The sequence below is a fragment of the Aquarana catesbeiana genome, linkage group LG05 (assembly GCF_042186555.1).
Source record: "Aquarana catesbeiana isolate 2022-GZ linkage group LG05, ASM4218655v1, whole genome shotgun sequence".
Lineage (NCBI taxonomy): Eukaryota > Metazoa > Chordata > Amphibia > Anura > Ranidae > Aquarana > Aquarana catesbeiana.
Window position 1 is genome coordinate 59,305,637 of NC_133328.1, and position 17,010 is coordinate 59,322,646.

The 17,010-nt window shown below is 40.0% G+C and overlaps 1 protein-coding gene and 1 non-coding gene across 16 annotated transcripts in view; both read left to right on the top strand.

The window, feature by feature from the left end:
• KIAA1217 (KIAA1217 ortholog) overlaps positions 1-16,043 on the top strand; it is a 901,007-nt gene extending 884,964 nt beyond the window's left edge. For 9 of the 15 annotated variants that reach the window (XR_012244377.1, XR_012244374.1, XR_012244375.1 and 6 more), the window contains 11 exons: positions 540-655; positions 2,685-2,832; positions 3,218-3,698; positions 4,476-4,647; positions 5,758-5,888; positions 6,926-7,063; positions 7,961-8,080; positions 9,226-10,854; positions 11,203-11,328; positions 11,910-14,663; positions 14,819-16,043. Coding sequence is in view for 2 of the 15 variants with exons in the window: in XM_073629772.1 (XP_073485873.1) it covers positions 540-655; positions 2,685-2,832; positions 3,218-3,698; positions 4,476-4,647; positions 5,758-5,888; positions 6,926-7,063; positions 7,961-8,080; positions 9,226-10,854; positions 11,203-11,328; positions 11,910-12,413 (3,565 nt within the window). In the remaining 13 variants the exon portion in view is untranslated. Of the gene's footprint in view, positions 1-539; positions 656-2,684; positions 2,833-3,217; positions 3,699-4,475; positions 4,648-5,757; positions 5,889-6,925; positions 7,064-7,960; positions 8,081-9,225; positions 10,855-11,202 lie in introns of all 15 variants that reach the window. The other 6 variants (XR_012244385.1, XR_012244376.1, XR_012244381.1 and 3 more) reach the window with 6 other exon arrangements.
• On the top strand, positions 5,295-5,401 carry LOC141146516 (U6 spliceosomal RNA). The gene has a single exon (XR_012244913.1). It is a non-coding gene; the product is annotated as a U6 spliceosomal RNA (small nuclear RNA).
• Positions 16,044-17,010: the final 967 nt, after the last annotated feature.

Below are 17,010 nucleotides of genomic sequence, written 5' to 3' on the forward strand. Positions count from 1 at the left end.
AGGCAGCTGGGAAATGAAGAGATGAGAAAATCTGTTATTTTTATGCATTTTCCTACATCTGGGCTTTGCTGATAGTTCCTGTGACTAACGTTACTCTCCTGTGTTAGTGTTACAAATCAGAAAGTAAAATACAGGCGCAGGAGCTCGCTGTGACTTCCTAAATATATTCAAAGACTTTGCCAAATACTGCCGTGCACAGAAAGCTGTGTGCTTAATATGCATCTATCCCTGGCACTGCTTCATCTAAAAGTGTCTGCTTATACCTTAGATGTTGGGGAACATAATGTTATAAAGCAGAGTCTGCCCAAAACGGATATTTCTGTCATTAGGTGGACTTGTTTTCCCAAATTTAAAAAAGCTTAAAAAAATGATTTAAATGAATGTTGTGCCATGGCAATATACTGTAACCTGTGTGGTGAACACTAATCAGTCAGATCAGTGAAAGATAGATTCTGATTGGTTGTTGCTGCACATTGCTCTTTGTTTTAATAGCCAATTCTGATGGTTTTCTCAATGGGTTGTGTATGTTTTCTTTGCAGTGACTTGGAGAATTTTGTAGAGAAGGACTCCGCCTCTAGAGTTGTTACATTGAAGGACGTTGAGGATCGAGCATTTGTGCTGCGCCAGATTGGAGAAGCAGTGTCTAACTTAAAAGGTATAATTCCGGCTTGCCAAACTTGGGCCCTATTCAGACTCTTTGCCATTCTTTGTAGACATTGCCAAGCCTAAAAGAAGCCATTCCTGAGAGGTTTACATTAGAAATAACCATTTAAAAAAGCCACAAATTGTTCTGAAGGTCCCCTTGCCTACAATTGGTGCAGGCTGTCTAAACCCCACCACCTGCCCTCCCCACCCCCAAATATCTAAACTACATACATTTTCCCCTAAGTGTCTCCTGTCGAGTCTGATGATGTCATGGGTCCTTCCTCTTTTTCAGAGGTGGAAGAGGACAGTCTTTACTGCTGGACTGGTCAGCGTTCAAATAATGATGTGAACGCACCATTCAATGCAGTATTACTTTGACAGTGGGGTGTGTATGACAACCCCCAGGGGTCAAGTACAGCCTGGGCTCAGGGGAAGCAGGTTAAATATGAGCTGTCCTTTAATTCAGAAGCCTTAGGACATCTCATGGAGGAAAATAATTACTGCAGGGGGACAGCTCTTTAGTGTAGGTATCAAAAGCTTTTTTTTTTTTTTTTTAATTATTATTATTACAGGACGGCTATTTTTGTGTATTATTTTCCTTTTAACTTAGCTTTAATATAATTTTGCAGCTAAATAGTTTACAGTACAGCTAAATAGTCAACGAGTGGTCCATGGAACTCTTAAAGTTCCTCCTGAGATGGCTAGGGGTTCCTTGAGCAATGGTGGATAGATCTTCCACCTTCACTGACAACCAAAGCAAGGGGTAATTTTTTCCTTAATCACCAATGTAAGGAGTCACTTCTACACTGACCACTAATGTTAGAATGGACACTAAGTATGCCCCATTACCTAGTCATGTATTTAAAGGAGAAGTACAGCCAAAACTTGTTTGGCTGTACTTCTCCTGTGGATCACAGGAGTGCAGTACGTTCTGCACAAGAAGCCTGCTGAAGCCTGCTGTCTGCTGACGTCACAGTGCCGGTCCAGGCTCAGGCAAGATCGCAACAATGGAGTCAGGATCTGCCCACATACCTAGACTGGCACCTGGCTCAGCCTCTCAGCAAGCCACTAAAAGCTTGAGCCGGCCACTCCCGCCCCCTCCACAGCCCAGCGCTCAAGTGAGCGTGGGGGGGGCAGAGCAGAGAGCTGCTGACTGACAGTCTCCAGCTCTCTGCTTGTGGAGCTGTGAGAACCGATCAGCGGTGTTTGATCGCTCGGTTCTCAGTGTTAGAGGTGGCAAGGGCCGATGCAGCAATGAACCGATGCTGCATCCACCTAGATAAGTATCTTAAAAAAAACCCATACACCTCTTTTAAAACCTAATGTATTGTAAGGTATAATCCTCTTCAGCCTTGAAAAAGGCTGGTTTCAAATATTCGCCCCAATAAGGGTACAAGAATTTTCTGAGATAATCCTACAGACAATGCTAGTTGCCTGGATATCATGGTTATCCTCTAGCTTCAGTACCTTCTAACCTTGAGAAAATAGGGAGCCAGAGTTAATGAGCTCAGTGACTTCAAAACAGAGGATTGGTGTGATCAGGTAGCTAGCATCTGTGATCTCAATATCCTATGTATTTCAATTGACAGTTTATTTAAGATCGAGGTGGACAAAAGGGCAAAAGGTACAAAAACCAATGTCTTTGAAAGATTTTCTTTCCCCCGCCCAGCCATACACAATAGATTTTGCATACCATGCACTGATGGGAGCTAAAAAAAAATGTAATAAAAAAAAAACTTGAAACCACTTTGCAAGAGCAAAGGTTGTATCTTTACTATAGCATATAATATATAAAAGATCGGTTTGTTTTTTTGTTTTTTTAACTCAAAGAGCAATATGCAAAATGCAGTAATACACACAAACTACCAGTCACCTTTTTCCTGAACTGACTATAATAAAGTGAAATCAGACTGGATAGTCCTTGTCCTCTGCAAAACCTTATTATATCAGCCTGATGTTGATTAATGTATTTTCCATTTTATTTGTTACATTGCTTTATAGAGTAGAATGTATGATAAGGTCTCCTCTCTTGTTCCCAGGGGAGTTTCCATACTTACAGAATAAGATGAGAGCGGTGCTGCGGGTGGAGGTGGAGGCAGTAAGATTCCTAAAAGAAGAACCCCACAAGCTGGACAGCTTACTAAAGAGGATCCGAAGCATGACTGATGCCCTATCATCCTTAAGAAGGTAACACAAAATCTCTGACCTCTGTCTATATATTTGTAATAATGTTCATCAAAACACCGCCAGGCTGAGATATAGGGGCAGGTTGACAAGACCAAGACATTTGTTTCTCCTCTGCCTCTGGTAGGGATCAATATTGCCACTCACTGAACAGTAATTAATCAGTATGTTCAGGTCCCAGAGCACCTTTTATAGCTTTACAATGAAGGGGCTCTTTCAAAGCTGCAGACATCCATATAAGCCGTAACCTAGTGTCTAATCAATCTTACATCTCATTTTGGCATAATTTAGTTAAAATGTGAGTTAACATATCCGTATTCATTAAAAATATTATGCAAGCCAATTATAAAGTAGAAATTACCTTCTGTTTATTTCTGGTTCCCCCTAGGCAAGTTAGTGATGGACCATCTAAAGTTGTTGACTTTAATCAGAATACCCAATTTATTATCACCGACAAAGTTACAGAAACAGATATTACCCAACACAGAGAAGAAAAAAGTCATGCATATCTTCAGCCAACGCAGACAGAAGCGGTAAACGTGACGGATTCACAAACGGTGTCTGTAAAGTCAGAGGTGGTACCGCTATCTGCTGGGGTCAAAGTTCACCAAGTACAAAGCTCACCCGTCCATATGCGGCAATCTCAACACTCTTCAGCATTGATTAACCATGTTCATAACTCCATTAATCAGACGGGTCACGTGACAGAAGTGTCAGCCAGTTATCATTCAACAAGTTTACCAGCCCCTGGCGCTCAAGAGCTATCTCCAACAGTACAGCCCACTCAGCATAATGGGTCTTCTGCGCAGAGCCTATTTATTGAAGAAATTCAGCATGTGGCCTACAGGAATCGAGCTGTCTCCATAGAGGTAAAAAGTCCTCATACGCTACATGTGGTTTAATGTGAGTCTGTGCTTTGCTCATGCAGGGCAAAGCAACAGTTTGGTTTTAAATGGCCCAATCTCCTGGATATGCTTACCGTTTTATACTCTGCCCAATACTCTGTTTTCTGCTGGGGGACAGGAAAATTACCAGGTACTTTCACATATGGAGATCACGTGACTCACCTTCTGCAATGTGATAGTACTAATTCTTGGACATTGGCCCATTGCTATCACATTACAACCGAGACATAGTCCCCTGCCCTGTGTAAGCTTGGCCTGTGGCGAACAGAGCAGCCGGGTAGTGAAGGGAAGTTATGTACCAGATGCTATGGGGGCTATCTTTAGAGTGAACCTATTTTCTGTTCTCCCTCCTATGGGTTATCCTCCAAACCGATACACTTACATCCAGTAATCCGGCTGTAATCCTTGGAAGGCAACCACATAGCGGCTCCTGGGCTGAAATCTTCTTCAATTACATAATCAGGGGGCCTGTTGTGTTTTCTTGCAGCCTAGCTCTTGTTCATGTGCAGTAGCACATTTTCAACAACACATCTTTGCAATATATATGTAAAGGAATAGCTTTACATATATATTGTACATTCACATCAATCAGTCCCTGTCCTCAAGGAGCTTACAGTCTATGATCCCTCACATTCATACATGCACAAATGTTTGTTTTTCTACAACTCCCATTGTGTTTTCAGGCAATTTGTTACCATTTGCCAAGATTCTGGTTTACTTGCATTTCTTGTCTTACTACAGGAAGCAGAGAGAAAGTTTGAAGAGAAAAGACAAAATCTGGACCATTATAATGGAAAAGAGTTTGAGAAGATGTTAGAAGAGGCACAGGCCAATATAATGAAGTCCATCCCCAGCCTAGAGATACCAGCTCAGTCTCTGAAAGTGGACAGCGGAGAAAAATTAGAGGTCATTGGTAAGAGTTCTTACATCCAGCTGTAGCCGCAAGCTATCCGTAATATCTTGTGCATGATTGGACTTCCAGACCTTTTATTATCTATCTAGATAAGCACATTTGTAAATCCTGAGCTTGCTTAGTCATGAACTGTGTGAATATTATGGGCACCATCCCTAGTCCACAGCTCACAAACATGAGCCCTTAACGCTGAATGCCAGCCCAATAGGAGTTAAAATAATAAAGCAGCTGCAATACTCACATTCAGTCTGAATTTGTTCTTCGCAGTGCTTCTTTTCCACCACAAAATGTCCTTAGTCTTCCAGGTTTAATGACACCCAGTGTTATTCAGCCTACTTCATGTGAGCTCAAACTGTCATGGATCTGACCCTTGGGGGGGCATCACCATGTGGCCTCAGCTCAGAATATGACTGCCCCAATGGGTGCTTACATGTTGTTAAAGGAAGAAGAACCACCCACTGCTGCCATCGGAAGAAGGACCATGACCTCATAGGGCTGTTGTTTTAAATAGTCTTAAGTTTTAAGAAGGCTGTTAATCAACACTCTGTATTTTAGACTTTTCTTCATCAAGTGTAACATATATTAGGCTATATCTTATAATATCATTGCGTATATATTATTATACATTTAATAAAAACAAATGGTATGTGCTTGCTTCGGCAGCACATATACTAAAATTGGAACAATGCAGAGAAAATTAGCATGGCCCCTGTGCAAGGATGACTCGCAAATTCGTGAAGCGTTCCATATTTTATTATGTTTCTAACCATTAGTTTTCTAAGTGGTTTTCAAGCATCCCGTTTGCCACAGGGTTATTTTATATCCTTGGTATTATTACAATTCTAGATATCCTGTACAAATATGCCTTTTTGTTATAGTATTGTAATCACATGCCCCTTTATATGTTAATAATTTGAAAAGCTTCTTGAATAAACCGTTATTTGACAAAAAAAAAAAGAAAAAAGTTTTATCCAATAAGAAATTAGTAGGATCCATCGTACGTTGGAGTCTCAAAATAATAACATATTATCTAAAACAAAAAACATATGGTATAGATTTGTTTTATTTAAAAATGCAGCGATTTTGTCACTAACATTTAATTTGTTCTAGAGAGTAACAAGGAAACTGAGCAAGAAAGCGATAAATTAATCAAGTCACCTCCTCCACCCCCTCCTCGCCGTATGTACCCACCAGGGTCCGGAATGAGCACCTCATGGGGTGCGGAATGGAGAGACAGCAAGGTAAAGGCATGTGTATTGTAAAATACCAGATTTCATTCAAGATGTCACTGAGGATGTGCAAAATGCAGCCAAAAATAGTAAACAGTGACTGACAGAATGTGATTTAGGGTTTTTGGTCTTCCACAACACTAGTGAGTCACTGATTAGTCAATTAAAATGGGTGACTGTTTAAAATGGATTGGATTGATAGATAAAAGATTAGTAGTTTATGGCTTGTGAGTTTCTGTGGTGCTGTTGAAATGGGGGCATCACCTTGCCAATGACAAGCTACCTTTACATCATGTCATTGTCTGTACTTCCTCCCCCCACGTGGCACTTTGCTTACATCTGCTTATCAGTCCTTGCATTATGTTCAGTCTCCATTGCAAGGTTTTAAGCATCCCCTACCTAAAGGTTTATTTATCCCTGGCTGCCCTCTGCTGGCTGCCCCATGCGTTAGCTGTTGGTCACTTACACATGACTTCGCTTTGTTTGGGATATCGTTTTTGATTTTACTAATTGCCTGGATTTGTTCTTTACGTTGTAGATGGCACATTTGTATCTTGATCATCACAGGGAAATTTCTAAACTCCAAAAGCTTCCATCAAATTGCATATTCATCTAAAGAATAAATGAATTATTAAAAAAAAATGTATTAAAATTAAAAAATAAATTATAAGAGAGACAATGAAGATAGGAAGTGAATTAAAAGTTTTCCAAACATCGTTTATTGCTATGGCTTACAAGTATTTTATAACACCCCCTTTTTTTGTTGAAGTGTCCAGCACTTTTGACTTCCAGCACTGGGGTCTTGTGTTCCTTCAACACCAGATACACTATGTGCAGCACTTTGTATGTTCTCCTTGTGCTGGGTTTTCTCCAAGATTAGCTTTTCTGCAGGTTCAAGTCCACATAAAAGTGCTCTGTGGCAGTGAGTAACTAAAGGAAGTGGTTTTATAACCCTGTATTGTGCGGCGTTTTAAAAAAAAAAAATTTTGAAGTAAACATGAATGAAGCCAGCTTGACTTTAGATTTTGTTATTCCATTTTTTCATATAGGATTCTGAGGAGGTCCTTCCATCCAAGGAAGCAGAAATTCCCAGAGGTTCCTCAGCAGCGACCACAGTTACGTCTTCTGCTGTAAAGGATGAAGAGGAGGAGGAGGAGGAAGGGGAGAGGATCATGGCGGAACTTCAGGTAATACTCCTATACTGGCAGAACTACTCAGCCATAGGGGCAGTCATTCTTCTAAGTCTGAGTGGCACTCACATTATGGTGTGTGAGTGTCACTCAGTTCTGGTGTACTGTGAACCCAGCCTGTGTGATTATGCATCCCATAGAGAGTTTGTAAATGACAGGCTGGGCTCACAGGAAATGGACAGAAGAGCACAGTTGCCATTCTGCCTGAAGTGAACTGCCTGTATTGAACCAAGAAGGAAGTCAGGGACCACACTGGAGCATGGAGAAGGTTAAGTAAAATGCCAACCAATGATCTTGTTTGCATTGGTTGTCATACATGGTTACCAGTAACCTCTTGATAAGGTGCAGACAGAGACTCAAATTCTAGAAGTTAAATAAACTTTTCATAGCATACTCTACTACTGCAATAGTCAGGTCACCAGCCTGGCTGTAAATCTCAGCACTGGATGGACAGAAATACCGATAGTTTGGCAGGAAAAGGAGCTCCCTTAGTGTATTTCACTGCTATTCGTTGTTTTCCTGGAGAGGTCTTGTTAGGGTGGGTGGGGTAGGTTACAAGGATCCAATTTTAGAGAAGAGTTATTTACAAAGAACGTCTGAGACTGAGTCAGGCCAACTGCTCTTATTGAGAGCAGGAACACAGAAAATGGGAGTTTTGTGCTGACCATCTATATTAGAAATTATATTACCTAATAAGACATTTCAAAACAGGCACATCAGGGCCACATTTATATTATAACAGTGAACCAAGGGCTTCCTTCACATTTCAGTGACTTAGCCCACTAAACGGCTTTTTTTGCAGGCAATCAATGAAAAAAGCAGCATCCTAAGCGAGACTACTAGCCTGCAGAAAGGAGCCGTCCTTCATTATATATAACATTTTCCATCTTTTAGGCTTTCCAGAAGTGTTCGATAGTGGAAATGAATTCAAAGGTGCAGTATGAGCCCCCTAAATCAGAGACACAAGAGAGAGATTTCAAACCACCAGGTTTAGCTCTGCCCAAGGAGAAGAAGGTAATTCAGTGTGTAAGGCTTAACTTTACCCTTCTTGGCTTATACTAACCAACCTAATAAACCTAAACTACCCCCATTAACATTCAATGCTTTATAGAGGTCAGCTACTCTGAAGGATACATTCCTTCACAAAAATTTTACTTTAAAAAAATTATACCTTCTTTTAAAATGCCTGTACAAAAGGGAAATGATTGTTCGATGCGTGGTTAGTATTTCTTTTACACTTTATTATTTAATCATAAATTCTAAAGGCTAAAAACAATTAAAACACATCCAGTCATGTGCAGTGACACTCTTATCTGATCCTTTTAAGACATGTTGATATGCCGCTGAAACAAATTGGAATTGGCCACATCGAACAATTCATGCTCTAGACTCTCGGCAATTTTGATGTACCTGCTGTCCACATATTTGTTATCGTTCAAGATGCAGTAATACATTTCAATAGTTGGATGTCTCTCCCTAACTGTACTTGTGTTTTATAATGCTTACATATATTTCTGCCTTCCCTGCTTGCTTGCTTCCTTTAACTTTTTTTTACATGTATGTGTCTATGAAATTATTTTATTTCTTCAATTTTAGTCTGAATGTTTAAAAAATAATAAAGTCATTTGTTGTAATGATTAGTTATAATTATAATAATTATTATTAATACTATTATTGGTAAATTTTAGCAAGTGGGTTGACTGTGTAGTAAAAAAAAAAACAACAGTAGCAGCTTATGAACAGATTGTTCTATTTCTGTGTGAATTTGCTGACTGTTCTTGGGGGCCTGTCTGTGACCACACTAGGGAGATTTTTGTCTTGTCCTCGTGGCAGCAGGACAGGAAATAGGGGAAGCAGTTGTCAATGGAACAAGAAGTCGCAGACCGCAATAATAATAAGACAGAGGTTCTAACATTTAGCAGTTTTAATGAAAATTTGTTTTTTTTTTTTGCTGCACATATCCCCAAAAGAGGGATGGGAAATATGTCTAATGGGGACACAGCCTTAATAAAAACCTGAAAGGGGTACTATGCCTTCCCCACACTGCGCAAAACTAAAAAAAAAAAAAGTTTTGGCTGGAGTTGGGTTTTGTTAGTGCTTCTTAAGAGCTTTGACAAGAAAATGAACTTTTCGATTTACGCTGTAATATTTTCCCATAGGTATCATGCACTATTTCAAAAGAAAGTTTAAGGCCCGAAAGCCCAAAACTTGTTGAAAGCACAGAGGACAAGTGGAGATTTCACTTTCAAAGTTCTGCACCTGATTCTGCTAAGCATAGGCAGGAGAACAAAGTTGTTGTTGATGAACAGTCTACATACAGTCTGTTCATAGGTAGGGATGAACATAAAAATAATGAAGAACAAAAAGAACCCACAGGAGAAGAACACGCCACTATAATCAGTTATCCAAAAAATCAGGTTTTAAACCAGTTGAGCGCTCCTGTACTTCCAGAAGTGGGTAATGGAAGAATAGAACACAAGACAGAGTCTACAAGGCCAACAGTTGTTAAGGTTTCTAATGTAGAAAATGTTTTAGAGAACCAGGAACCTAGCAAAGCTTTGCAAGAACAGGGAATGCCCTATTTAGATTTAAGTCAGAGAGTTGTACTACGACAGAAGAACTCAAGGAAGACTGTCAGCCAACCACCGTCTGAGGACACAGATTCTCCTGCAATATCCCCAATATCGCAAAATGAACCAAAGTCTCCAGCAGATAACATTGCCTTTATGATAACAAACACCGAAGTTCAGGTCTTGTCTACAGGTGAGGTCCAAGATATTGTAAACCGAAAGGGAAGCGAGTTCCAGACAGTTAACCTTGATTGTGAGAATGTAGAGAAGGTTAACTTGAATGCTTCTACCAATGCTGGGTCAGAAGATCCTGTTGTGAGTACAGATAAGAAGCCAGTCATTATTATATTTGATGAGCCAATGGATATTAGGTCTGCTTATAAAAGGCTTTCAACCATATTTGAGGAATGCGATGATGATTTAGAAAAAATGATGTCAGAGGCAAGGATTGAAGAGGAGGAAGAAGAAGAAGAAGAAGAAGAAGAAGAGGAGGAGGAAAAGGAACCTGATGCACCTGCACCACAGCACAAGGTTGATTTAACTAAAACAAAAACTACTACAGAAAGTGTCAAGGAACAGAGCAGATACAGATTTAACTATCCTTCTCTAGCAGAGATGAAACAGACTATGTTCCATGATGGCACCTCCTCTCAGACAATACTCACAGACGAAGACCGGTCTGATGTCGCTGATTATCAGTTTGGTCAGAGACAAGATGTAAAAAAGAAATTCAAGTTCAAATTCCCTAAAAAGCAGCTGGCAGCTTTAACCCAAGCCATACGTACTGGGACGAAGACTGGCAAAAAAACTTTGCAGGTGGTCGTATATGAGGATGAAGAAGAGCTTGATGGAACGGTAAAGCAACACAAAGAAGCAAAACGGTTTGAAATTGCAAGATCCAGGAGCAGAGAGGAAAGTACAAACCCTGCACTTGAAAATCTAGAGGTCCATGGCCTTGCAGAATCAGATCAAGTGTCCAGAACAGATGAAATCAGGCAAAACACTTACAGAACTTTAGATAGTCTTGAGCAAACCATTAAGCAGCTGGAAAGCACGATAAGTGAAATGACGCCAAGGCCAGGGTCTGATATTACTGAAATAAAAGAAGACACCAAAACGTTCTCCCAATCTCCTGTCTTGGCTAAAGAACATGTGCTTGTGGAGGATACAAAACTTGTCATAGAGTCTCCATCATCCCTACCTATTTCAGCACGTAAGGTATCTGTGCATAAAAAGCCAAAGTCATGAGTGTGTTCCAGCGGTGCCTAATCATTTGACTGCTGTTCTGGTGGTTGGCTTTTCCTGTAGGTGCCTAACAAACTTTTAGTTTAATATGTTTGATTACTTGGTGATGGGCAAATGAAGAGCAAAAACTGCTTGTCTCAACCTGTTTTTTTATCCTCCCTAAGAATCATTTACGTATTTTATTTTTGACAGTAACCTCTGCATGGCTAAAGGTTCGTTTGATTCTTGTGGAGCATGTCGTGTGAACTCTCAGTGAAGTCACTTCTCTTGTATGATTCATGTGTTATCTCTGTCTCTCTCTCCCATTGGCTGTCCCTGTAGGGTTCAAACGGAGCTCCACAAACCAGCCGAATGCCAATACCAATGTCTTCTAAAAGTAGACAAGGAACCCCGGAAAAAACTAGCAAACAGCCAAAGCTTCAGGAGCCACAACGACAGTACAGACAGGTAGTTTTACCTTAGAGCAAAACTTTGGAAGGACAAGCCAAGTAATTGACTAAATGTAGCCAAAATAAAGGATGTCGTACTTTCACGCTTGTTTTTAGTTAAAATATCTGGATCTGGTGGCATGAAAAAAATCCTATAGTATTTTTTTGCCTCCCTGTCGCCATCTCTGCATGCCTGCAATAAAACACCCTCCTGCTTTGTTCCACTTCAAGACTCACAGCTGAGATGAACGGAACGCGGCTTATTGTGGTAACACGTGGGTAGACATCAGAGCGCACTTGACGACACCGAGCACTAACCATATGTATGTTCAATGCACTCCATTAACAGCTTGCTATTTCACTTCCATTCTAATCACACGGCATGACCCATGCAGCGCACCGTGCTCTAAGTGACTGTTACCGCACGCCTCTTCACCTCTCCCGTTCTATAAACCTTTCTGTGCTCTGTGGATTCTGCCAGGTCCAGTGAACTTCAGCAAACACTTTTAACTATTTGGGGGTTTGTCACCTGTGCCCGTGTTGGTGTTTTCATTGTTCAACGTTTTGACCAACTTGTCTCCCTGACATCTTTATTTGCAGGCTAACGGAGGTACTAAGAAAGCTGGTGGGGATGTTAAGGCTGCTTCCCCTACTTTATCTGCTTCTAAGATTCCAGCTCTTTCCCCTAACACTGGAAAAAGCAGCTCTGTTCCCGCTCAGTGTAATGACTCCCCTAACTCCCATAACCCCTCAGTGAAATCTCACATCCCAGTAACCAGCTCTAACACTCAGTCCAGTCGTGCTATTAACTCTTCTTCCCTTATCCGTCCTGTTCATAATGGCACTTCAAAGCTGCAGAGCCCTTCTTATGCAGGTAAAGGTCACCATCTCTCATTTTCATCGCAGAATGCAAACGGCAGGCCATCTCCTGCTGCTACTGCTTCCTCCTCCTCTGCTGCTGCCTCTCCCTCTACTTCTGTCTCTCCTACTTCACTGACTCAAGGTATGAAGAGCATCCGTACCATTCACACGCCTAGCTTCACCAGCTACAAGTCACAGAACGGAATAGCCAGCAAGATCACCACTCCCAAGGAGGCCTCATAACTCGTGCTAACCTGCCACTGTCACTGGATGTGCCACGGTTGCGTCTTCGCACGCAATCCCACCTTCTTCAGTCTCTCAAAACTTACTGTTCCTGTCTTTGTACATAGCAGGCCTAGCACTTCTTGTTGACCTTGTTGCTGTTGTAATTATAACATTGCTCTTGTTTTATTGGTCTTTTGGGCTGATTTATAAGATCTGGGGTAAGGAACGCGAGTTGCCAATATCAGTCATTCAAATTGCAGATACCATAGTTCCATGTTGGTTGGAATATGGGAGCACCCAAGCAAAATGTTAGTTCTCATTAGTTCTCATTTTCCAAACAAAATTAATAGCTGCTATTGGCAATACTTGATTCTTTCCTCTCCTTAAGCTCTCTTAAATCGGCCTTCTTGTTTTTATGTAAATTGAAAGTCTGTGTGTGTGTGTGTGTGATTGTATATATTCTAATACTGTAAGTTTGCATGTGTGTGTGTGTGTAAACTAGGAAGGCTGGAAAAAAAATGAAAACTAAAAGGAACTTAGTGTGGATGCAAAATATTTTGTATAGACTATTTTTCATTATGGAACCTGCCAGAGATAAAAATCTAGCACAAAGTTTTATTCTTTATTTTACATCATGCTGGCTTTGACTACAGATTTCTATTTTTGTCAACTAGACATCTTTGTTGCTTTTATTTTTTTGCCAAGATATTTTCTTACAAAGCTAACGTGTCTTAAGGCTCCGGCCAGGTCACTCTACAATGGGTGGAGCTGATCAGAGTGAACTTTGCTTAAAGGGAATCTCTCATCAAAAATATGTTGCATTAAAAAGGAATTTAAAAGAAAACTTGAAACCCCTTTGGGATGCGCCCCCCCATACAGTGGTTCTGTATATGAAGGGAGGTGGGGACTCACTCATTGATGCCCACTGAGCTAAAGGACAACTTCATTAAACATTTCTTATTACATATATATGTTTTTATTGGATGGATGGTGCCTTCTGTTAGTTATAGACCACGCAGAATACTGTTCCCCAGTCAAATGTCAGGTTGAATAAACTAAAAAAAAGACAGTATATCCCTAAAAGAAGGTCAGTTTTTTTTTTTTTTTTTAATTTTAATGTACTATACATAAAAATGTTCTCATATTTCATAACCTTAAAAAAAATAAGAACCAAATGTGTATCTGTCTATCTTAATCATGGAGTAGCTGTACTTTCTGCTCCCTTGGGAAAACCTCTTCCAACTCCAGCACCATCTACAGGTCAAGTTTGGCTTTTCAGCCAAGCTATCTTTCTTTAGATATGGGCAATTAATTTAGTTACAAGTTGAAATTTGGACACAATTTTCTTTATTCAGATCTATACGAATCTTGGAATCACAATAATAACACATTTCATTGATTTAATTTAATCCGAAATAAGTTATAAGGAAACATGACTCAGATGATATGATGCAATAGTTTGGCCCTTTTGTTAATGTTTAAAGCATCCAAAAAAAATGTACATAATGGACATAACGAATGATCTGAATCAATTCGGATCCATTTTGTTTTTTATGTTGCATTAACATTTTGCATTATTATAAAAAATGCACTACATATGAAATGGAAGCATTTGCAATAAATACAGTAAGGTATAAAAGTGAAATAAGGTGGTGATTCCAATGTATTGTGTTTGGGTTGGATGGAGGTAGAATCTCCGAATCATAACATAATGAATGAATCCAAAATTATTTTTTTTTCCATTCATTATGCTTTGGAATTTCTGATAGATTCACCTCCATCCAAACCCAAACAGAGTGCATAAGTAATCTCCCGAAATAATGATTGAACACTTTAAAACGAATATAGCCAATCTTCCGAAATATGAATCATTTTGGAGCAATGAATTTCCAAAACAAACCCAAATATACAAAACGAATAATGAAAATGAATCGTTCTGACATAATGAATAAATAAACTAATAAATAAACTAATGGATCTGAAACAAAACAGATTTTTTAGTCGTGCACATCTCTACCTTTCGTCATATATTGCTATGGAGAATACACTAGAGGTCGCACTATATACAGTATTTCTGGTCTTGCACCTTCCATTCAGGTTTATCAAACTCAAATGAAGCATCGGGCTGATTTGAGTGGAATTAATCTTCAAGAGGACACAATGGAGTTGATTTATTGAAAGCAAATAGGCTGTTCACTTTCTAAGGGAATTTATCCATATCTTAATGAATGTGGTGAAATTCACTCTGCAAAGGATATCCTGTGTAAGGCTGGATTCACACCTATGCATTTTTAATGCTTTTTGCATTTTGCTGATTTGCACTACAGAACGTGTTCCATAGGAAACCATGTTAGATGGACTGCAGTGCAAATCTGCAAAATGCAAAAAGCACTAAAACTGCATAGGTGTGAATCCAGACTAAGGGTAAAACAAAAATGGTGTTTTCTGCGTGTGCATAGTTGGACAATGGAATTCAGAAGAGCTTCACCTCATTCACAAAGCTTAGGGAAAATGGAAAATTCCTTTGCAAAATGAACAGCCTTTCATAAATCAACCCCAATGGGTCTACTTTGGGACACCATTGCCTAATTCCAGAAAAAAGATTATAGAGCTTTAGTAGATGACAATATAGTATCATCACCAACTTGCAACATTATATCCCAAAGAAAGAAACCTCAAAAGATTTCCTGAAGTATTGAGTTGCACGGAAGTGTAGCTTTTGTCAGATGCCGAACACTTCAGTTTAAATTTGCAAACCACTGACTGGCTCAAAGGGGAAGTGAATGGGCCATCTGTGGCCCCAAAACACCTGCAGTAATGATTCCTAACACTAAACAGCAGCTATGCTTGTCACATCTGATAATCCAGGTGAATTCGGAGGGCAGGGGATTAAACTACCCTCCGCCTTCTTCTAATTAGTATTACTAAACAGGATTTAAAAAGAAAATCTTTATTTAATAAAATGGATTTTTGAACTGAAATTTAGAATAATACTATGTTTCATTTATTTTTGATAGTGGATTCCCTTTAAGGTCACACCTAAAATAGCACCAAGGCACAGCCGTTTGGTTATACTTAAAAACCCGATATATGTAAAACTCATCTGTCATTGGGTAGAATGACCCATTTCTTGATTCTGATCATTTTTTTTTTCAGAGTGACTGCCTACCATTGCCCTTACTCTGGGTTATAACACATTAAAAGTCTTTGGGCTTATGTGTAAAAATTGGGCATCAGAAAAAAAATATGTTGGAAGTTGCAAGCCGTTCAGCAGAAACCTGGTTGGTTGCAATCAGACACTTCCTCTTCATTTTTTGCACATCAAGCCCATTCTAGTCTTATAACAGTGTGTAAATAATACATATGCTATATTTCTACATACAGAGATGTGCTAAAGATTTACGGCGGCGGTAAGCAGCAGGTATGTGCCATTGCAGGTACTATATACTGCGGCCCAGGCGTGCTTCTTCCCGCCCCCCTCTTCAGTTATGCATGCTTTCACACAGTGGCAGCCTGGAAAGAAAGAGTTTGCACAGATTTTGTAAATTAATGAATTTGTATAACTACTGTAACAAATATCTATAAAAAAAAAAGCAGAGATCACTTTTCAAAAAAAAAAAAAAATAAAATAAAGTGATGCATGCTGTCGGTATGTTGTGTATTTTATTTTTACTGCTGAACAGACCTGTAAATGTAAAAAAATAAACATGGAAAGGTGGGGGGGGGACACCTCTTAATTTCAGAATGTCAGACTGACCATCAATGCTTCATTCATCAAATACATTATTCTTTATTAGAGATGCTTAAAGCGATATTAAAGTCTTGTTTTCTTATTTTTAATTATTAAATAACAAACATGTCATACTTACCTGCTCTGTGCAGTGGTTTTGCATAGAGCAGCCCCGATCCTTCTCTTCCCAGGTCCCTCACCAGCGCTCCTGGCTCCTCCCTCCTGCCGGGTGCCCCCACAGCAAGCAGCTTGCTGTGGGGGCACCCAAGCAGAGGCACTCCTGAGCCATGGCTCTGTGTGTCCATTCAGCCACACCCCCTCTGTCTCTTGATTGGCTCACTGGCTGTGATTGACAGCAGCAGGAGCCAATGGCTCTTATTGCTGCCAAAAGCCAATCAGGAGTGCAAGTCCCCAGAGATGCAAGGCTCTCATGGACATCGCTGGATCGAGAGGGGGCTCAGGTAAGTATTTTGGGCGGACTGCTGCACACAGAAGGTTTTTTACCTTCATGCATAGAATGCATGAAGGTAAAAACCTTGTGCCTTTACAGCCACTTTAAAGTGGTTTTACACTTGAAGGCAATTATTTAGCTTAACACATTAAGCACAATAAAAATTTTCACCAGTAAACGGTTTGTTAAAATTCTTACCACAGCACTGGTGGCTTCTGTTCTCCCAGTGTTGCTTCCCTGAACTTCCAGTCTTCACAGGAAAAAGTTACCAGTGGATAGTGCAGCCTTGAGGCAATCTTATCTTGTAAAAGGGAGGAGAGAAGAGCCTTACCATCCTAGACTATGGGGCTATGGGGTTTATTTACTAAAGGCAAATCCACTTTGCACTACAAATGCACGTGGAAGTGCAGTCGCTGTAGATCTAAGGGGAAGAT